Source organism: Mastacembelus armatus, chromosome 10 (genome assembly GCF_900324485.2).
Source record: "Mastacembelus armatus chromosome 10, fMasArm1.2, whole genome shotgun sequence".
Classification (NCBI taxonomy): domain Eukaryota; kingdom Metazoa; phylum Chordata; class Actinopteri; order Synbranchiformes; family Mastacembelidae; genus Mastacembelus; species Mastacembelus armatus.
Window position 1 is genome coordinate 18,843,322 of NC_046642.1, and position 23,245 is coordinate 18,866,566.

Sequence of the window (23,245 nt, forward strand, 5' to 3'; positions counted from 1 at the left end):
ATATAGACAGGTGTGTGCCTTTCCTAATCAAGTCCAATCAGTTTAATTAAACACAGCTGGACTCCAATGAAGGAGCAGAACCATCTCAAGGAGGATCAGAAGAAATGGACAGCATGTGAGTTAAATATGAGTGTCACTGCAAAGGGTCTGAATACTTATGACCATGTGATATTTCAGTTTTTCTTTTTTAATAAATTTGCAAAAATTTCTACATTTCTGTTTTTTTCTGTCAAGATGGGGTGCTGAGTGTACATTAATGAGAAATAACATGAACTTTTTTGATTTTGGCAAATGGCTGCAATGACACAAAGAGTGAAAAATGTAAAGGGGTCTGAATACTTTCCGTACCCACTGTACCCTCTTATCCTTGAGGGTCGAGCAGAGGAGGCGTGGGGTCTTATTATTTACACTTCTCTGCCCTCATTTTCCCTCTGTCCTCTCGGCACCGTATGAGGTTCCTTGCAACACATTCCTTTGCTAATAAGGATATTCTAACTTCCACTTCTTCCTTTATTCATCAAATATGACTTCAAAGGACAGATGTGAATAATTTCATATTTGAGAAACATTGCTTTAGGTTTGGCTATCCTTCAAACTGCGTTACACGGGTAGTTATAAAAATAAATATTACACCACAAGTCAAATTGCAGAGTGATTTCTTGGCTCAATGTTTTAAATTTGTTTCAATAAAAGTTACATTCCAAGAAGCACACAAGAACACACATTTAACACGCAACATAAATCAATCCATCTGAACATAGTACAAAAAAAAAAAAAACTACACAAATGTGACAGGATAAAACTAGTCTGAGGAAAAGGAGAAGTCTCTAACTAGTATATGAAAACAGAAATACCCGGACTCATTTTTACAGTTTGTTTGCAGAAGATACAGTTGAGTCTGACGGCTCAACAGTCCCATGTATGTGATGCTCTTCATTCCATGGGTTGCTCCTGCCTTACTTTGAATTCATTCACTCTGGCCTGGAACAAGGTAAAAGAACATGAGATCTGAGTTGGAGTGTGGAAAGTGTTACATTTAATCAATGCCAACTGACTTCCTTTTCACAAGAGGACTAATATATGGAGACAGCCAGACAACACAGGGCTATATCCTTCAAAATAATTATTCCATGTGCAGAAATGAAGGTTAGCTTCTTGCTTGTGTTTCTCTGCAAAGGTCAGTCTTTTTAACACAAGCCTTGGTGCAGCAGATGTTTTACAGTTTTTTTTTTACTTAGCACATTATTTAACATTGATCTCAAAGATTAAGATTTTAAATAAATACTTTTATAATTTATAAAATAGAATACTTACAATAAGGGTTAGGTTAGCATAATCATTATTATAAAGTGTATGACCACTGCTAATTCTAAAACACAGATTTTTCCATGTATGCAGACATAAATAAAACAAAGTAATTAGTGCAAAGACAAATATGCTCAGTGTCTAAAAGTTCTGCTACCTTGTAAATGCTACACTAACTCCCTGTTTACAGAGGTTGTTGCTCTTGATATGACAGTAAGAAAATAAGAGTGAAATGGGGATTTAAGCATTACTGAGTAGCTGAGTTTTCATGACAGCGCACAAAGCTGCCATACCACTAACCATCTGCTGCTTCGCTGTTTTGTTGTCAAACAACAGAAAATCTGACCTTTGAATTTGAATCTGTAAACTGTTCAAATTTAGGTTGGACTATGTTCCACCTGAAGCTATGTACAGTACATGTATGTACAGTAACTTGTTTCTCTCAATAAAAAGTAGTTTACCAAATGAGGCACTGCATGCTTACTTGAAAGGTGTTGAGAACATGCTGACAAACATCACTGAGCTCATTCAGCCCTCTCCTCAGCGGCTCTGTGGCTGGAACCCCCCCTAAAAAAAAAAACAACCATTAGAGACTTCTGAAAGGCACCACCATCCAGTTACAGTAACAAAAACAGCCACAAGTCATTTCACATTGGATAGCCAAAACCAAGCAAGACAGGGATGCTGTTTACATGTGTCACCATTTGCAAGTAAACAGCTGAGTATACTTGCAACTGCTGCATAAGCATGTAAGGACAAATGCTTTAAGTGCAATTACTTAGATTTTTCCTTCAAAAAAAAGAATAAAACGAACAGTGAAGGTTTCCAAACTTATTTCATGTAACTGTCATGAAGAGCCAATTTAATTTTTTGAAGCAATGAAACAATGCTTTAATTGTCCCACTTGTTATGCTTTGTCTTTTAGATTCTTGTCTGTATCAGCTCAAGACTTTTGCTTTAGTGGATCAAGCCAGTAAACACCAGGGTATGCATGAGTATCTTGTTATTAGTATCTAATTGATTGGCTGAAAAATGTGACAGTGAAAATAAAAATAGAGGTTGACATGGAGGACTTTAACTCACCAGTGTTCACTGTGGTCATAGTTAGGAACAATAAACACAGAAATAAAGATAGAAATATTGGAAATAGGAGGGGAACACAGTGGAAACTAAAGTTTTCCTTGTGCCAGAAAGGAAACTGTGGCTTGCTGTGATGAAGCCATGGGGAAAGATCCTCCAGGCATACTTAAAATTAATTCAACATCAAAAACCAAGTTGTTTTCTCAGCGTTGCAGTCTTTTCATGTGACGGGGTTGCTGTTTAGTGTTGGCACTTTGCGTTAATTGGCTGACGGGCGAGAAGTGGTTATAATTCTCTGTGTGCAAGAATAAGAGTGGCTGTAAGTGCAAGTGTGTTACTGAAAGTATGTCAGCCAAACTCTAATCAATATGTTTACTATTCTAGCTGTCCTATTCATGTGGGCACACACAAATAAATCTAAAAAGAAGAAAAATAAAATGAATGTTCTGAATATCCTTGCAGCAATTTAACAGTTGATTTTATCTTATGAAGTAGAATTTCTCACCTCGTGTCTGAATGCGAAAATTTATCTTGCTCTCAGACGGATGGGTAATGGTGTAGCCACAAAAATCCACGTCCACACTGATGAAAAACAGGAAAGGGAAAGTGATATTCGTTATTCTTATCAATGATTTGCTTCCTGTGGGTGGTGGAGTGTCAGTGTGTCACCTTACCAGAGCAGACCCTGGTTCTTCACAGAGGGTTTAGTAATTCAGGCTAACATGCTGATACCAGACTAAAATATTTCTGGTAGTTCTCATCAAGTTAATTTGGTTCTTAGAAAGCAGTTTGAGGACTGTTGTATTGATCCTGGATAAAGTTATCTTAAAATAAAATCAAAGCATTTGTGCTTTTACATCTCTGATGTAATGAATGAACTTGTCTTTTATTTCTGTAAAGCACTTTGAATTACTCTGTGTATGAATTGTGCTATATAAATAAACTTACCTTGCTATTTGTTTGTCTGAACTTTGATCATGAGATCGGTGTGTTAAAGAACCCTCCCAGTGTGCACTGGGGTAATATTGTTATGTGTATAATTCTCCTTGTCTGTATTTTATTGCTGTTTCGTTTTACACTATACTTCAACATGTCTCCACACTTTCACCAGTGTTATATTAGATATCTCGACTAAAAGTGTTTCAACCACGAGTGATGCTGGTGATTACTGTTGAGCTTCTTCGCCATAGGCATGAAAGTATGTTTTATGTGCAGATCTTGAGCCTGCTATGGAAACAAAATGTTTCTAAAATCTCGTGAATAGTTACTTTAAATGTATAAACAATTTCCAGCAATCTGAATTCTGCATTTATCATTTAATAAGTTTTAGTGCTTAAATCACAAATCCAGAGGTGGCAAAAGTACTCACGTTCTATGCTTCAGTAGAAGTACAGATACTTGTGTGAAAAAAGAATGGTAAAAGTAGAAGTCCTTATTCAACTCCTTTACTCAAGTAAAAGAAAGAAAGTAGAGGGTCTGAAATGTACTTAAGTAAAAAAGTAAATAGTAGAAATGTTTTTTGATACACATCTTTTGATAACTCCACTGTGGTGGTGGGGCGTGATTATGGCGAGGCTGCAGGGGGAGTGGTGGGGCAGCGGCCGGAGGATCAGTGGCCGAATTAGGAGCAGGTGTAGGGGATGAATAATCCCTGGGTTCTCTTGTTTAAAGGAGGAGGAGAAAGAGAGGGGAAGAGAGCGAGAGCCAGCCACAAGGAGAGCTGGAGCACCTGAGTATTGGTGAAATAAAAAAAAAGCTTAAAATCTTCACCAAAGGTGTCTGTGTGGTTTAGTGGTGCTGCATAACAGGAACCTGCAGGTAGTCAGGAGGGCTACATCCACAAAACTAAAAAAGTTTGACATCATAACCTGTGTACTCACTCGATTTCATTCTTTACGTTGTGTCGTCATCCGCAAGGTTGAAAATGTAACAAGCCTGTTTTGATAATGTAAGAAGTAGAAAGTACAGATATTTGTGTTTAAATGTGGGGAGTAAAGGTAAAAAGCTGTCAGAAAAATCTAAAGTACAGTAACGAAGTACATGTACTTCATTATTTCCCACCTCTGCAAATCTGTATTATAGTATCACACTAAATTCCATATGTTCTAGATCTGTTGGTGTTTTAACAGTCAGATCCTTTAAGTTGAGTATATGCTTTTTCATTCATATTATCTTAAAATCTAGGTTATCTTTTTGCATGCAAACATTTATTTTGGAATCATAATTATAAGAACATTGTCTTTATTTTTCTAAAAAAAAAAAAAAAGTGAAAATGAGTTTAGCATGTTGTTCATCCTAAAATGTCTGTTTTAAGGGCTTGTTGCTCTGATAGCAGCCCCTGAAACATTTTGAACCAGCTTCAGTAACATAAAAAAATACAGTCATGTCAAATCTTCAAAAATCTAATCTGGATAACTGGATAAATAGGAAAGGAGAAAAAATACTTGAAATAAAGAGAAATCACATACAGGCTTAGACAGGCCCTTTTTGGAATAATAATTAAAAAGTTTCAGAAGGATCACTGAATATGAGTTTTAAGACCAGAAGATTCCTCTAGCTGGGGTAAAATCAGAAATGAATTCAAACGTGCAGTGTGTGACAAAAGGACACAAAATGATGTTAAACAAAAAAAGAGAACAGCTGTAGGCACAACATGCTAAGTTTAAAAAAAAAAAAAAAAAAACTGTGAGAAAAACACTCACTTTTTCATGATCATATATCTGAGGGAGTTTCCCAGTGTATGGTCTTCGTCGTGCATCACAAATGTCACGCAGCCCTCATCAGCTCCATCAGCCTGCACCTAAAAACATAAAATAAATACTTATTAACAGATGTCACATCAGCTCTCAAATCCCACTTTTTGGAGATTAGTACATGTGGAAATCGATGACACAACTATAATGTACTGTGAATGCATTAAGTCCTCTTTATCTCATAGACGCAGAATTATAAGTAGTTGTGGGCATATTGATCCAAAAATCAATACTAATCGATACTAACACTGGTATCGGTATTGATCGATACTGGAGTGATAGGATCGATACTTCCAAGTTTTACATTCTGTGTGTTGCTCCTGTTTCATTAAAAGAACAGACATGTCTGTGCAGGTGTGTAAGTGCTGCTCCTGTCACAGCGCAGAGCAGGCACTCTGCTCCTCCTTCCCCCTCTTGTGGTTTGACGTTGTACCATCACGTGACTCTGCGGCGCCAGGCAAACAAGCAAACAGGCGGCCAACAGAAAAATGGATAAGAGCAAGACAAGCTCCTTGTGGCTATATTTTATGGCAGATAATTAAACAACAGCAAGCTGTACAATTTGTAGAAAGGCTGTAAGACAAAGTGACAATGCGACATTATACAAGCATATGAAATATCATGCCAAAGAAAACAGTAAGTTACAGAAACAGCGAAAAGACACAGAACCCCGATCAAGAGGCAGGGGTCATTGGCAGAGGCCTTTCAGTCTGGCAGAGAGGATCCAGGTAGATAATAGTGGTTAAAGTAATATTTTAGTCATCTTTGGCATTAGTTAATATTAATATTCAAAGTGCAATTGGTCATTTATTACTTTAGCCAACTTAAAAAATATAAATTATGCTAAGACCTTGATATAATACATTTATCCCATAGAAACGTGTTTAAAATGAATACATTTATTGGAATTGAAAGAAACATACTGAATATAATTTGCATCCACAATTTGCATATTCTTGGAATCGGATCGATATGCAGTATTGCACACCACTAGTTATAAGTATCGACGAATAATTAGACAGAGGATGAAGAGTGGAAAGGCAGTTGGTCCTGATGACATACCTGTGGAGGTATGGAAGTGTATAGGAGAGGTGGCAGTAGAGTTTTTGACTGAGCTACTTAACAAGATCTTGGAGAGTGAGAGGATGCTTGAGGAATGGAGGAGAAGTGTACTGGTGCCCATCTTTAAGAACAAGGGAGACATGCAGAGTTGTGGAAACTACAGAGGAATAAAGCTGATGAGTCACACAATGAAGTTATGGGAAAGAGTAGTGGAGGCTAGGCTGAGGTCAGAAGTGAGCATTTGTGAGCAGCAGTATGGTTTCATGCCAAGATAGAGAACCACTGATGCAATATTTGCTTTGAGAATGCTGATGGAGAAGTACAGAGAAGGCCAGAAGGAGCTGCATTGTGTCTTTGTAGATTTGGAAAAAGCGTATGACAGGGTGCCGAGAGAGGAGCTGTGGTTTTGTATGAGGAAGTCTGGAGTGACAGAGAAAGTATGTTCGAGTGGTGCAGGACATGTATGAGAGCTGTAAGACAGTGGTGAGGTGTGCTGTAGGGGTGACAGAGGAATTCAAGGTGGAGGTGGGACTGCACCAAGGATCGGCTTTGAGCCCCTTCTTGTTTGATGTGGTGACGGACAGGCTGACAGATGAGGTTAGACAGGAATCTCCGTGGACCATGATGTTTGCAGATGACATTGTCATCTGTAGTGAGAGCAGGGAGCAGGTGGAGGAAAATCTAGAGAGGTGGAGGTTTGCTGTGATAAGGAGAGGAATGAAGGTCAGCTGCAGTAAAACAGAGTACATGTGTGTAAATGAGAGGGACTCAAGTAGAACGGTGAGGTTACAGGAAGTAGAGGTGAAGAAGGTGGAGGATTTTAAGTACCTAGGGTCAACAGTCCAAAGCAACGGAGAGTGTGGAAAAGAAGTGAAGAGATGTGCAAGCAGGTTGGAACGGGTGGAGGAAAGTGTCAGGTGTGATGTGTGACAAAAGACTGTCAGCAAGAATGAAAGGAAAGGTGGACAAGACAGTGGTGAGACCAGCAATGTTGTCTGGTTTAGAGACAGTGGCACTGAGACAAAGACAGGAGGCAGAGCTGGAGGTAGCAGAGCTGAAGATGTTGAGGTTCTCTCTGGGAGTGACGAGGATGGATAGGATCAGGAATGAGGACATCAGAGGGACAGCTCATGTTAGATGTTTGGGAGAAAAAGCCAGGGAAGCCATATTGAGATGGTTTAGACATGTTCAGAGGAGGGACAGTGAATACATTGGTAAAAGGATGCTGAGGTTAGAGCTGCCAGGAAGGAGGCCTAGAGGAAGACCAAAGAGGAGGTTCTTGGATGTAGTGAAGGAGGACATGAGGATAGTTGGTGTGGGTGAGGAGGATACAGAGGATAGGGTTAAATGGAGGTGGATGATTTGCTGTGGCGACCCCTGAAGGGAGCAGCCCAAAGGAGAGGAAGTGAACAACCTGCTGGGAAACCGCAGGGTCACGTTCGTCTGTGTAAATACTGCCCCCAAGTGGAGAATCTCTGAATCAGCTACAGACTGAGAAGAAGCAGTAAATATAGTCGTTCACCACGTTACAGGCGATGTTATTTACATAATGCCACTCAGTATATGTGTCTATAAGAAGGGCTGCATGAGAAACATAATATGTTTACTGTAGTTTGACCTTCCGTTGGAATATTTAGGTCCAATAACAAATATTTCATTGTTAGCGTATGTAACTAGCCACGTGTGGAGCTTACATGGTGTTGAACGCTAACATTTTGCTTAATTTGAACAGTTTAACAAAGGTAATGTCACATGACTGTATATAACGTTCAAAATATAAAGCATTGCCGCGTCTTACCATCTCCAGGACCGCTTTCTTTTCGGCTTCCCCAGCCATGCTTCACATTACGACTATGTCCTCCAACAAACTCCAGGGGTCTAAGCCCTCCCCACTGTCTGACAGGCAAAAGGAAGTACAATCGAGGTTTTCCTTTGGGCCATGGGGTGTGATTGTGGCTGAAAACATAAATAAAATGTTTAAAAGTGTAATGAAATTATCAGTATATCTTCTAACCCGATTGCTTGCCTGGTAATGACCTGGATATTAATGGATGTATATGGTATAAGGCGGGGCAGCAGTTTAAGGATTGTATAAATAACATACAGTCAATATAAACTTAAAATTCGAATTTCCAGAAACACAAATTTCTGTAACTCTGCAGCTACACGGAAACAATAGTAATTTGTAGAATATATGGCATGTTGACAGAATCCATTGTATTTTAACATATCAAGTGCTGCATCAGTTTTTCTTTAAAATTATGATGATGACGATGTAGGGCTGAAATAGCCCACAGTCCAAACTGTGGATGCTTCATCCGTGCATCTATTAACCGCCATATTGCAGCGGGGGTCTAGCTCGTTAAACTTTGGTGTTGCTTTTGGATGTTGTAATGAAAGAAGTCAGAATCAGCTTTATTGGCCAAGTATGTTCAACACACAAGGAATGTGACCCCCGATACAGCGACTTTCGATGTGCTCTGTAGTCACCCAGAATGGAAATGAGAAAACAAAAGAGAGAAAATAAGCTATAATATGCATATACATATAAATAAAAAATAAATATATCGTGCAGAGGAAGAGTTTCCAGACAAGTGTTTTCTTGTCACTGGTAATACAATGTGGAGTACGTTATATATCTTTGAATTATACATACAACTCCATGACATGTCCATCCTGTGAGTTGCTCTAAATTCAGTTATATTATTTGTGGCTCACCCTCATGTCTTCATAATCGCAGTGATGCGCCGTGCCAACATGGCGACTGCTTTGACACAGTAAACAAAAATATACATGTAGCTAGCGTTATGTCGCAATGACGTGACGCGTGTATAATAGCGTGACGATAGCGCTACACAACAGGAACTTCAAAATGTAGTTCAAGAAGCAGAACTATACAATTAAAGTCTTGGGGTACGGGCTTGTAGTAAGAACTACATTACCCCAAAAAAAGCGAGTGAACTCATTTCCGGTCACGAGGTGTGAGCGATTGCAAAGCAGAAGTCACTCGAAAGGGATTAGGTGAGCTAGCTTGCTAGCAGCTGAAACCTCTTTAGATGTTGGAGTTTTTGGTAAACGAGCTACTCTGACACATCGAGGTAAATTATAATCCTCGTCGTATAACTGTGAGTAGCTCTGTAGCTAGAAATGATGCGTGAACCGCTATTTTCCTAGTGCTACCTAACGTTGTCCAGTGTACCTATTACATTGGACAACAGTAATATTAACTAAAGCTAGCTGTACATCTGGCTTTCGTTTTCATTTCTCGCCAGGAACGTGTAGCTACCTCGCCGTTTGTTTTAGCGGTTGTTAGTACTTGGTTTGTATTAGTTACAGACATTCATACACTCAGTTTCCTCTGCTTCGATGTTGTCTTGCTGTGTCTGTAACGTTACCGTCAAAGATTTTATCAACATCGTTTTGAGCAATCCCTGGCTCTGATGGTGACATTTCACGGTTGTTCTTTCTTGTCAGCGAGTATTAGCGCTGAAACCTCAGCTGTTGCCATGGCAATTCTCTTTGCTGTGGTGGCTCGTGGAACCACCGTTCTGGCCAAGCATGCATGGTGTGGCGGGAACTTCTTGGAAGTAACTGAACAGATTTTAGCCAAAATCCCCTCAGAGAATAACAAATTGACCTACAGCCATGGCAGGTAGGATTTACACACTTTCACACACAGCCGTACACAAACATCACGCAGCAGTCATAAACCTTACATGCCCTAGCCTCAGGGTTCTCAAATGCTTCTCAATGACACACGAAAAAGGTTCATTGAATATGTGCTTAGAATATTCCACTTTAAAAGAAAACCACATAATAGTATGGCTGACCAATTGATTTTGTTTCTTCTGCTAACAAAGAGTTTTCACTGTGTGCTCATGTTGACAAATTTTCTTTTTCAGCTATCTCTTTCATTACATCTGCCATGACAGAATCATATACCTGTGTATTACTGATGATGTAAGTATGTAAAGGGCTCAGATGTGTGTGTATTTGTTGGGGATTTGGATAATAGTTCATCTGTAAATGTTTTAAGGTCCTGTGAAATGACTAACTGTAATGTCTCTCCGTTGGTTTAAGTGCCTATGCATTATACAGAATTGGGCAGGTTTTAATTTGGATAAGTTCTAATTTTTAATATTCAAAATCTGAATTTAAAGATGACCAAACAGTATATACAAATATTTTACATTTCCTTCGATCTTTAAATAATTGTGTTTTAGGATTGTGTTATTTCAGAAAGTATTCTGGTCACATTACTTTTTGCACAGTTCAATATGTTTATTTTAAATTGACAAAGTTGCCACCAATCTAGACATAATAACCCATAATGACAGGATATGTTTTTAGAAATGTATTAAAATCAAAAGTTTAAATCTCTCATTAACAAAAGTATTCAGATCCTTTGCTGTGGCTTCAAATTATAGTTTGGTGTGTCCTCCATCTGTGGCTTATTCATGCTATCCAGGGTCACAGGGAGGCTGGAGCCAATCGTAGTTGACACTGGGTTGAGGTAGGGTATACCATGAACAGATTGCCAGTCTATCACAGGGATGCCACAGAGACATACGAATACTGATACTTACACTTACCAACTTGCATGTCTTTGGACTGTGGGAGGAAACTAGAGTACCCAGAGAAAACCTACACAGACACCTGGAGGACATGCAAACTCAACATGAAAAGGTCTCAGGTTCGACCAGGATTCAAACCCAGAACCATCTTCAGAATGAAGTAAGACTGTGGTGATGGTTCAACTTTCAGCACGACAGTGACCTGAAGCAAACAGCCAAGACAACACCGGATCAGCTCCTGTACAAATCTCTGACTGTTCTTGAGTGGCCCAGTCAAAAACTCCACTCCACACATCTGTGGTGAGATATAAGATGGCAGTTCACAGACTCTTCCCCTCCAGCTTTATGGCATTTGAAAGGATGTGCCACAAAGAATGGGATAAGCTACCCAAATCCAGGTGTACAAAACTTGTAGAGACTTGCCCAAGAAGGCTCAACCTTGCTCCCAAAGTTTCTTCTATAAAATACTGAGCATAGGGACTGATGACTTTTGTACATAAGAGACTTTAATTTTTGTTTGTTTTCTTTTGTTTCTAAAATATTTTCTCACTTTTTAATTGAGTGTAAATTGATGGGCAAAAATATTAAATCTGTTAATTGAAATTAATACATGAATTATAAACAAATAAGTCAATTCAATCTAGACCACAATGAAGTATGCAAAAAGCCAAGGGGTCTGAATACTTACTAAAGCCAATGAACTCTTGTGTGCTACAGGACTTTGAGCGGTCACGTGCATTCAGCTTCCTCAGTGAGATCAAGAAGCGCTTCCAGACCACATACGGGTCACGAGCACAAACAGCCCTACCCTATGCCATGAACAGTGAGTTCTCCTCAACACTCGCTGCTCAGATGGTGAGTATAACAAGAGCCTGAGCATATTGAGCAACATTGTCTTATGTTGCTCAATATGAAGTGTGAAGTCTATAAAAACATTAAGTAATCACAACACACAGTTTAACATCCTTTTCATTTCCTTCTCTTCTTTTACCTTTGTCCATCCTTATTTCTTCTTGTAGAAACATCACTCAGACCCACGTGGGTCAGATCGCCTCACTGAGACTCAGATGCAGGTGGACGACCTGAAGGGCATAATGGTCCGCAACATAGGTAAGCTTCTCATCCAGTCTCCTCATGTAATGATGCCTAATATATGGCTTATTCATGTAGAGTCTTAAGCAAAATAACAATCTAAGAATATAACAGAATTACTTGCGGTGTGATAGTTTAATTTGATCACACACGGTTTACTATGTGTGACTGGCCTAAGTGTATTCATTTATAAAAGGATGCCGTATATTGTGGTTGCATCAATAGTCTTGTCATTGAAACCCATGCATTTGTTGACCATCAAACCTAAAACAAATGCTCTGGCCAAAAATATATGTCAATTTCTCATGAAGATTTTTTTCATGAAAGATAGGAGTTTATTGTCTGATGCCACAATTTGATACAATTCACATTTGACAGGACCTTTTCTGTATCCACAGTTAAAACAGGTTAGCTTTGTGTCTTTTTACAGACTTAGTGGCTCAGAGAGGAGAGAAGCTGGAGTTGCTGATTGACAAGACAGAAAATCTGGTTGATTCTGTGAGTTTCAAGACCTGGTTTCACCCTTTTCATCCTGCTGGTTTTCTGAATTGCATTATATGCATTATACTGACATGGACATTCAATATATTGAAATTATTTTCTCCCCATATTCCTCTAGTCAGTGACATTTAAGACTACAAGTCGTAACCTTGCACGAGCCATGTGTATAAAGAACCTCAAGCTGACTGTTGTCATTGTACTGGTGTGCCTGGTGAGTACTTGTTAATAGTAACTGGTTGTTTACTAGCTGGCAACAGTGTAAATAGCCTAGTAATTAACAAAAATAATAAACTTTGCCACTTTGTCATTTCAAAGCATAGTTATTTAGGAATTACACAAAAAGAACAGTCAAAGAGTGGCATAAATGCAAACATAAAATAGGCACAGATAAGAACACAATAAATGAGTAATGAAACAGCAGCTGAATAAAAATCACACACATAACACAAATACTTCACAGAAAGCAGTTCTAAAAGCTGGGTTTTGCAGAACTGATTTCCTTAAAGTCATTCCAACATGTAGGAGGTTTAACTGCAAATGCTATATCACTCTTGTCTAAACGCTTGGATGTTAGTATGATGTATCAGTATCCTTTTTTCATTTAAAAAATAATAATAAAATTACCCAGCTGCTACTACTACTTAGATTTTCAGTTATGATGAGGCTCAGCCATCCTGTAGAGCCACTACTTTATATGATATTATTACCTTACTGAAAACACATTGCAGCATTTATCTGTCCCAAGAGGTCTCTTTGTCATTGTTTGACAGTGAATTCTTCTCGTTTGTGCTGTTGAAACTGCATGACATGCTGTGTTATTAATCAGACAATTGGATAGGTAATGAGTTTTGTCTGTCTTCTTTCCAGGTGGTACTTTACATTATTGTTTCTGCTGCCTGTGGAGGCCTCAACTGGCCCAGTTGTGTCAAAAAATGAGGGTAGAGTAGGGATAAAAAAGAGGGAGATAAAGGAAGAACATGGGGAAGAAGCACCTGTTTGACTCTGCTTGCCAATGGACACAAAAGCAAAATTTTGATTTGCTCCTCTAGCTTCAGTATCCCTGGAAGACACATGCTGCTCCTCCTCCCTCCTTCTTTGCCCCTCTTTGATAGTGTGCACACTGACTTGCCTTCTGGACAAGGAGTCCCACCTTATACCCACACTAATGGACAGCAGCCGTGTGGCCTAAAACTGATGTTTTGTCTTATCACTCATAGTCTGGTAAATTCATACTATGTCATGCACTTAGTGGCCTGATGTATCAGTTTGTGATACTGTTCCTGTTTATGTAATTAATCCATTCAAACAGATAACAGAATGAATCACAAATATAGCAAAATTACTTTGTTACTGTCCTGATTTATTTTAATGCCACTAGAGAAGTATGGGACTGCCAATTGTAGGCAACGTGTATATTATATTGGCAGATCCATCAAGAAGGATTCTTCAAATACATTGTCTGAAACTCTGTATAACTGAAAATATTTTTGACAAAATTAATGCAGTATTCAGATTTTTTTGTTGATTAACATTTTTTATCACGAAGCACAGTAGTACCTTCATGGATGTTGTAAAATACCATATATGATTATACGAATAAATATTGTAAAATTTGTTGATATTATTGATAAAAAAAAAAGATGTAAGGGTTCTTTAAAGTTGAGTTTGAGAAGATCCATAGACTTAATTTGCCCTTTATTTCTGCTGGGTTATTCAGTTTGTCCATATGTTCCTTCTGTTAACACAACGCACTTTTTACATTGTACATAGATTTGCTTCCTTGCATCATGATTTATAATCATGTAATTAATTATTGTACATTCAATTTTGAAATAAAATAAATAAAATTCAATAGTGTCAAGTGGTCGATCTCTTCAGCTGGGAAACAAAATGTATGGCTTTCATTCCAGCGGTCTGTAATAACGAGAGCAGAAGTGAATGTTTCATTGATTCAAACGAAATGTGTGTACAAACAGTTGTGAGGACACGCCAAATCACTGCTTTGGGTCAAAGTTCAAGCAAACAAGACCAGTTCGTCGCTGCTGCGGGACAGCAGGTTGAAGGCCAGGTGACTGTGGCAGCGGTTTGTTCAGGATACTCCTTAAAAACACGAAGGAACCACCAGCTGGAGCTAATTTCATCATCAGGACCTTGGCAGTCCCCCGGTGCTGCTTGCTGGCGTTACAGGTGCCGTGTTGAATTTTTTTTTTTTTAAAGTTTATGCGTTTTTCTGAACTTTACGGCATGTTAACCTTTGGGCAGCTGGTAAGACGCTTTTTCTTCTGCTCCCAGACGTCACCTCTTATGTATTTTGGTTCTATACTCGGAGTACAACTTAAAAAGTAGACTCCTGTTATGAAAACCTAACGTTAGCGCCCAACGTTTCTTCTGTTAGCTTACACAATATACATTAAGCTGCTAACTTTTGTCAACCGTTGTTTTAGTTTCGCCATAATTTGCAACTGTTGAAGTTCCTGTCCTTTTATTTTTAGCTAAGTAGTGATAGTCTGCTGTGTTTGTAGCTATTTTCTAAACTAACGTTAGCTGATACCATGTCATTTTAACACATAGCCTCATGTTTTAACGCGTCCCGGGTGTGTTTTGCAGTCTAGTGTGTTTAAAATCCGTTTATGGAATTGAAAGAGTATTTTTTTCTTTGCTATTTGTAGATGTGTCCTATGTTTAACATTACTTCTGACCTAATTTTAGACCTAACAGGGCAGAGGAGGCCTCAATACTTTCGACTATATGTGTCAGCAAGGGGCAAGGAGGCAGTCATTTAGGGTCAGAAAATGTACTAGCTAACAAATTAATGTGACAGAGAGGCTAGGGAGGAGTGAGGTGCTACAAATATATTCAGCCAGGGTTCATTTGTGATAGTTTACACCTTTTAATTACACACTGAGGCATTTTGGACTCCTCTCTGCTTGCAACTTGATTCAGTTGTGCTACAGTTTAGTTGCAGGGTTATTATTAAATTGCATGACACCACAAACACTAGTGTCAAAATGATTATAGAATGTAGTGACTGTCAATACCAGTATTTCAGGGTGAGCTTCAACATTTACCTTGACACCCTCTTGACAAAAATCAACTTATTGTTTTTGTAACTATATGTGATGCCCTTCCTTGGCAAACTCAGTTGCCCAGTGGGGTGTTGATATTGCTCACCTCCTGGAACTCACTTGTCAGTGATTTAGTTTATGCAGAGTTTAGAATGATAAAATGAAACATATGAGGTGTCTCTGTTTTTCATTATATGGTTTAAGCTCACAAACCATTTCATCATGCTACAGTGGATTAATATTCTGATGGGCAGACCGTGTCATGCTATTCTTCAACCAGGCTTATTGGTGTGGTTTCATTGCCTCATGCTTTACAGAGGGCTGCCTTGTCCCCGTGGTATGCTGGTTGGAATGCCCCAGTTTGACTTGCTGCCCTGCTGCAGTGTGGGGCAGCTCAGTGCCTGGACTTTTGATGACTGCCCCTACTCATAACAGCTCATTGTGTGCTGCTGATATGCCCATTCACCCATTCAATTACATGAAAACACCATGCAAGGATGTCTGCACGGTGCCCGAGGGGTTTCAGAAAGCAATGATGTGCATTGAAATTCTTTTTTTTTTGATAATTAATCTGAGCCGATTCTAAAATAACAGGGTTATAAATTGACAAGATAGACTGGAAACGACACAATGTCCAGTAGACCACACAGTAGTTGGCAGTTGACTGAGAGTGTTGGATTTCAGAAGGATTTTGGCCAGGTGCTTGTTTTGAATGCACTGTATTCAATAACACTAGATGGCGACATGTATCACTGAGGTTTTCATTCTGAATGTTGGAATGGAGCGTCTACGTGCTGCTTTCTTTATTCTGCTGAAAATGAACTTCAATTCTGCATTTTTGTTTAACAACATGTACTTAAAGGCCAATGTTGAAATGATTAGGTGATTTATATTTTGTCTCTCGTCATGATTAAACTGTACTTCTAAGGGTTAGGGACCTTGAATAGGTTAAGCAGCAATAGTGTGGGTATTGGACTCTGGTGTCACACCACTGCTATAGTGTCAGGATCAAGTGTCGAGTGGTTTGTGTACAACATGATGCTGTGTCATCAGGCAGTGACGTTTGCATTGGAGGACTTTGGAGAACTTATCAGCTGTACCAACTTTGTGAGGTGTCTTGCAGTAGGTGAGTTTCTATGCAAATTCTGGTTTGTTTCTAAAATGTAAAACTGTCATAGTATAACATTGTCCTCCACCTAGGCCTCCCTTTACTCTGTTTCCCCTTTTCACTTATCTTTTACTAAAAAGACACTTAATTCATTCCCTCATAAAAGGGGGACTTTGGCTGCTTAGCAACAGTGAAAGACAACTTAGCCTGGCAGTCTGGCCACTCCCCTTGCACTGGGCTCAACATGGATAATGTAACATGCTGATGTCCTTCTCAATTGCTCCCTCTGGAACTTTACACAGAGTGTAGTCCCTAGTAGGATTTTGACATACTTGTGCTGAGGAGTGGTGTGCAGTAAACTCTCGATTCTTTCGCTAGGCCTGCAGGACTAAATCACATTGTTTCTGGGAGAGAAAGAAGAAACAGACTGTAACTCCTGCACAGGGGGCACCCTCATTCAGTCTGGTTGATTGAACACAAGGACAGAGGAGTGGTGGGGTGTTGGCTGTTGGTGTCTGGCTAAAGCAGTTTGCACACCACTGCCTGCCCGATTGGCTGGATTTAGCACTTTGGACGGGAAGTAATAATGCAGCCATATCTGAGTAAAACAAGCTGATTGAACTTGCAAAAAAACTGAGTGATCTGGTGTGATACCACATGCTATACAGCTGGCTGTGGAGGTGTTTTCTTCCACACCTACAACCATTGAATGGAAAGGACAAGTCAAGGGATTAAAAGTTAGTTCCTATTACTGTTCACCTGTTTCCAATGAAAGGTGAGCATTGTAGATTTATTTATTGGCTCACTCTCTTGTAGCTTGAATCATGTGAGTATATTTTTCCCTAAATGTTGTCAGGTCAAGGTGTCTCTCATGTGCAGTGTACTTTGCAGATACACTTTTAGCTAATAAATTCATTGTTTCTGTAGCCTTCTTTTACATGGGAAGATATATATATATATATATATATATATATATATATTTGGTTAAAGAGAAAGTAATGTACAGTAAGTTGTGTGGTTACTCTGCCTGTTAAGTTAAACAAACATGGCCTGTTACGCATCTAAATGTGGATTGTTGGCCATGTTGACAAAAGCAAGAGAGGCTTTGGTAAGTCTTCATTATTAATGTTGAGGCAGGGGTGAAAATCTTAATGTGTGTAAGATCTAAGTATCCCATTAAAGACTAGAATAGCACCAAGGGTGTTTCAGCTGATGGTTGTGTACTATATAGGCTGCACTATAGGCACAGTCATATACAGTGGGTATGGAAAGTATTCAGACCCCTTTAAATTTTTCACTCTTTGTGTCATTGCAGCCATTTGCCAAAATCAAAAAAGTTCATTTTATTTCTCATTCATGTACACTCAGCACCCCATCTTGACAGAAAAAAACAGAAATGTAGAAATTTTTGCAAATTTATTAAAAAAGAAAAACTGAAATATCACATGGTCATAAGTATTCAGACCCTTTGCAGTGACACTCATATTTAACTCACATGCTGTCCATTTCTTCTGATCCTCCTTGAGATGGTTCTGCTCCTTCATTGGAGTCCAGCTGTGTTTAATTAAACTGATTGGACTTGATTAGGAAAGGCACACACCTGTCCATATAAGACCTTACAGCTCACAGTGCATGTCAGAGCAAATGAGACTCATGAGGTCGAAGGAACTGCCCAAGGAGCTCAGAGACAGAATTGTGGCAAGGCACAGATCTGGCCAAGGTTACAAAAGAATTTCTGCAGCACTCAAGGTTCCTAAGAGCACAGTGGCCTCCATAATCCTCAAATGGAAAAAGTTTGGGACGACCAGAACTCTTCCTAGACCTGGCCGTCCAGCCAAACTGAGCAATCGTGGGAGAAGAGCCTTGGTGAGAGAGGTAAAGAAGAACCCAAAGATCACTGTGGCTGAGCCCCAGAGATGCAGTAGGGAGATGGGAGAAAGTTCCACAAAGTCAACTATCACTGCAGCCCTCCACCAGTCGGGGCTTTATGGCAGAGTGGCCCGACAGAAGCCTCTCCTCAGTGCAAGACACATGAAAGCCTGCATAGAGTTTGCCAAAAAATACATGAAGGACTCCCAGACTATGAGAAATAAGATTCTCTGGTCTGATGAGACCAAGATTTTTTGGCGTTAATTCTAAGCGGTATATGTGGAGAAAACCAGGCACTGCTCATCACCTGCCCAATACAATCCCTACAGTGAAACATGGTGGTGGGAGCATCATGTTGTGGGGGTGTTTTTCAGCTGCAGGGACAGGACGACTGGTTGCAATTGAAGGAAAGATGAATGCGGCCAAGTACAGAGATATCCTGGAAGAAAACCTCTTCCAGAGTGCTCAGGACCTCAGACTGGGCCGAAGGTTCACCTTTCAACAGGACAACGACCCTAAGCACACAGCTAAAATAACAAAGGAGTGGCTTCAGAACAACTCTGTGACCGTTCTTGACTGGCCCAGCCAGAGCCCTGACCTAAACCCAATTGAGCATCTCTGGAGAGACCTGAAAATGGCTGTCCACCAACGTTCATCATCCAACCTGACAGAACTGGAGAGGATCTGCAAGGAAGAATGGCAGAGGATCCCCAAATCCAGGTGTGAAAAACTTGTTGCATCATTCCCAAGAAGACTCATGGCTGTACTAGCTCAAAAGGGTGCTTCTACTCAATACTGAGCACAGGGTCTGAATACTTATGACCATGTGATATTTCAGTTTTTCTTTTTTAATAAATTTGCAAAAATTTCTACATTTCTGTTTTTTTCTGTCAAGATGGGGTGCTGAGTGTACATTAATGAGAAATAAAATGAACTTTTTTGATTTTGGCAAATGGCTGCAATGACACAAAGAGTGAAAAATTTAAAGCGGTCTGAATACTTTCCGTACCCACTGTACATTGCTCTTAGGTTGAACTTTCTAAATAACATTTAGAATTATGAAAACTTAGAAGCGAGGCAGTGATTGTCCAGCCATTATTGGGACAAATAGTTTATATTTTTTATAAATGTTTACATATGAGAAAATTGGGCTTTTGCTTCAGTAGACATAACAATTTTGTATGAACTTAAAATTATCATTCCTTTTGTAGGTGACTGTGATTTTCATTTCTCTTTTTAAAGAAAATCAATACATTTCACTTGACAATTATGCTAAATATGTCATGCATAGTTTCTGATCATTCAGATGCTGAATTATGTTTTGACTTTTCAAAAAAAAAAAAAATTTTGATTCAGGGGGTTAGTTTTGAAGTGAAATACTTTGATTTTTTGAAGAGAAACCCCTGAGCATAGTTTCTACAAGTCTACTGCCTTTCTCAGTGAACTTCACAGAAGTGCAGCAGACTGTATGGTCTTCCAAGTAACATTGCTGCCAAAAATCAAGCTGTTTCAGATAGTATATCACATAGTGTGGAATTATATATGTCACACTATACAAAGGAAAATATAGAAACATGTAGATTATTTTTTATTATTCCTCTGAACTGTTAAAATCTGTTTAATGCAAGAGGATGTCTGGGATCTGCTTACTAAAACATTTTCAGTCTGTTGACTTGATATTTTGCTCACTGGTGGCACGTACCTCAATGCCGGTTTTGTTGAAGTGGCTAGCAAGCTTAGCAATCGGATCAGCTTAAGTAAATACAGTAGTAGACAAAGCATTTAAGACTGCCATTAACCTCTTATGCAAAACCTATGTTAGCTCATTTCAGACTATAAATATGACTGCTCTTCCATCCTCACATTTAAGCTTTGATTCTGCAGATACAGCAGCCACAGTAATAGTAGTGATGTATTCGAATTGCATTCAGCACGAATGAATGTGTGTATATATAGCTTATACACCTACGTTATGTGTTACTGTGCTTCTGAACCGAGAGAGAAAAGATCGCAGGTAGACGCGCAAACACTCGTCTTCATGATCATATTAACACCTCACTGTTTAGACGTTTTAGAGCTTATGTTCTGGCCGATGCAAAATATGTTTGTTGCATGTATGAATTAGATTATGAAGAATGATGACGATCATGCTTTTCCTTTAATGCATCTTTTTATTACTTTTTTTTAAAAAAGCGGTGGGGACTAGAGCGTGTGACGTCACGTGCGCTATCGCCTGCGGCAATATACAACCCCAGAGGCAACCGACCACCGCAGTGACGCGGTTGTCATGGCGGCCGTCTCAGCCCTAATTACATAGGAGCTACTACCGTATTTATTAAGCATGGTCCTATAATTTTTCATCTTATTATTTAATAAATAACTACGAATTACGTAGGAATAACTACTAATTACGATGGCTGGAGGGTACAATTGCTTGCAGGGCAAACTCTATCCTTTTTGTAGCCCTAAGCAAAATTGTACACTGGAACATCTGAATTTACGCCTATTGCTCAGTTTGAGTTATTCCAGTTTTGTGAAAATATGAAGATTGTGTAGCACCATGGGTTTTAAAATGTTGACTTTTTCCTCCTTTTCACAGATATTCATCCCATTTTGGATTACAGGGCTACTAACTGAATGTGAGATTATTTAGAAATACAGAAGAAAGTAGTAACCCATCTGAACATGTCTAAGCCATTTAACTTGTCCACTGGACAGGTTGAGGGTATAGGCTCTCCTCCCCAGAGAGGCCTGCAACTGGGCCCATCTCCTGAGAGTCATTTCAGCAACTCATCCATGTCTTTGTCACCTGACTCAAACAGTAGTGTTCCCAACCTGAGAGACAGTGAAGCCAATAGCTCACCTGATGTCAATATGCTCAATTGCTCTCTCAGCGAAGGTTCCTCTTTGCATAACACCTACATCACCACCATACCACAGAGTGAAGTGTCCTGTAGTGGCAGTTTGAACCTGAATCAAACTTTTATTGCCACCCCTGTTAATGGCAGCATGAATTACTGGAATGAAAACTTGAGTCTAATTAGCAATTCAAAGATGGAATCAGAAAAGTACCAGACTTTTATCATGAGCACTGAAGGACTGTGTAACAGCGCAGTGATATCGCCAGACTCTGCTGGGAATACAAACCAACTGAGTTCGTGTGTTACCTCCCGTAAAGGATGCACTGAGTATAGCTCCTACTCCCTGAGCTCTGGAGAAAGGGTAATGAGGAGCAACAGTTTTTGTCTGGAAGACCAGTCATTCTTAATCTCTTCGTTGGAGGATTCATCTGTCTCTCCACCTGTTGGCCACCCAGCATTGTCTGCCAAATCTAACCTGCTCTCAACCACTCTGCCAGATGTCTGCAGAAAATCCACAGAAAGTGTCCTGGAGCAAAACAAACGCCATCCATGTCTTGGTATGACTTTCATTCAGGCAGACAACTGTGAATTCACCACTGAGGAAAATATGGCAACATCCAGCTCTCTTCTAACTCTGCCAGAGGAGAATGAAAGGGCCCTTTTGATGAGCTTTGTTTGTGAAAAATCTTCTGAAGATTGGAGGACAAAGGCTCAGTTTACTAGTGCTGGAGCAGAGCTGTTGCCTCATTTTCCTGGAGAAATTACACCAGAACAAGGCAAGACCTGCGTTCCCACACTGTCAGCTATGCAAAAAACTGATAAGCACATTCATACTTCCACACCAGTACAAACCAATGGAAGCAAACTACTCAGCCTCCCTTCCTTTTCAGAGTCTCCTTGCAATGGAAACACAAGCAGCCCTGGAGTACACCAGGTTAAACAGAAGCCAATCTCTATTACTTCTAAAGAACATTTGTTGGTAGGACTTTCACCTTCATCCAGCAAGGTCAACAAAAAAGAACCTAAAAAGTTTCCAAAATCAGACTTCAGTAATGTAAAATCTAAAGTTGTGACAAGACCTGTGCATCAAACGGCAGTGCTGGGCCATGCTTCACAACATAAATCATCACAATTCAATGTCAACAACAAACCTACTGAAATACACAGAGGAGCAACTATAAGGATGACTCCTACCAAAATAAGGAGTATCCATACAGTTGTCTCTGCCACTACTAAAATGTTCAGTGGTGCTCAGAGACAAGTGAATGGGGCTGTCAACTTTGGTGTCACAGTGACACAATCATGTGGGCATACTGCTGTGGAAGTACAGGACAGTAGCAGAGCATCCCCTTCTGACCACAAAACATCTTCAAATAAACATAATTTAACGCAGTGCAGTAACACCAGCCTTGAAAGACAGTATGCAGCCTTAAACCATGTAGCAGACACCCCAGAGCAGCATCCTGGCAACGAGACCTTCTGTTTCTCATCCTTAGAAAAATCCCCTCATAGAAGTGGCCAGCCACATTGCAGACTAACGCCAAAGAAGGATATATCTCACACAATTGAGGTCAGCTCAGGCTCAGCTTTAGGTCAGGACAAGCCCACCATTCTCAACACACGGCCTCGTTGCTCTTCTGAGAGTTCATCATCATCATCTAGGCCACCCAAGGAGAAGAGGACAGCTCTAGGGTTGTCGACTACCGTTACTATTCCTAAAGCTGAAACTTACCCAGGCCAGACCAAACCAAGGAATCTAAACTACTCTAAGAGCGCCCTACAGGCTGAGACCTCAAACAGACGTACTCAAAACACCACAAGAGAGTTTAGGAAAATCAGCCTGGTGGTGAGTACAGGCTTTAAATGTGAAAAATTTAAAAATCAGTAACAGTTCATTACATATGTTTATGTGGTGTGAATTCATGAGCTTGCAGCTTTTTCCATACACATTAAATGTTTTGCAGGCAAAAGTTGA

General features: G+C 39.6%; 3 protein-coding genes across 7 annotated transcripts in view; 2 read left to right on the forward strand and 1 right to left on the reverse strand.

The window, feature by feature from the left end:
- Positions 1–639: 639 nt before the first annotated feature.
- On the reverse strand, positions 640–9,010 carry polr1d (RNA polymerase I and III subunit D). Its single transcript, XM_026331278.1, has 6 exons — positions 8,919–9,010; positions 7,999–8,156; positions 5,088–5,185; positions 2,891–2,967; positions 1,790–1,872; positions 640–981 (listed from the first exon to the last, which is right to left on the reverse strand). Exons 2-6 carry the CDS (start codon positions 8,035–8,037, stop codon positions 934–936), a joined length of 345 nt encoding a protein of 114 aa, XP_026187063.1. The 5' UTR covers positions 8,038–8,156; positions 8,919–9,010; the 3' UTR covers positions 640–933.
- Positions 9,011–9,175: 165 nt separating this feature from the next.
- On the forward strand, positions 9,176–14,219 carry sybl1 (synaptobrevin-like 1). 2 transcript variants are annotated; one of them, XM_026331086.2, is made up of 8 exons: positions 9,176–9,298; positions 9,675–9,852; positions 10,103–10,160; positions 11,492–11,629; positions 11,794–11,884; positions 12,297–12,364; positions 12,486–12,578; positions 13,235–14,219. In XM_026331086.2, the coding sequence occupies exons 2-8, from the start codon at positions 9,707–9,709 to the stop codon at positions 13,301–13,303; spliced, it is 663 nt and encodes a 220-aa protein (XP_026186871.1). In that variant the 5' UTR covers positions 9,176–9,298; positions 9,675–9,706; the 3' UTR covers positions 13,304–14,219. The 2 variants fall into 2 exon arrangements, with proteins under 2 accessions (XP_026186871.1, XP_026186872.1); XM_026331087.2 differs by having other exon boundaries at positions 9,176–9,221.
- Positions 14,220–14,390: 171 nt separating this feature from the next.
- Positions 14,391–23,245, forward strand: part of mtus1a (microtubule associated tumor suppressor 1a) — a 30,366-nt gene continuing 21,511 nt past the window's right edge. Inside the window, exons 1-2 of one of the 4 annotated variants that reach the window (XR_003297144.2) lie at positions 14,391–14,554; positions 21,009–23,116. Coding sequence is in view for 3 of the 4 variants with exons in the window: in XM_026330157.2 (XP_026185942.1) it covers positions 21,095–23,116 (2,022 nt within the window). In the remaining variant the exon portion in view is untranslated. Of the gene's footprint in view, positions 14,633–16,828; positions 17,316–21,008; positions 23,117–23,245 lie in introns of those variants that run through there. The other 3 variants (XM_026330157.2, XM_026330156.2, XM_026330155.1) reach the window with 3 other exon arrangements.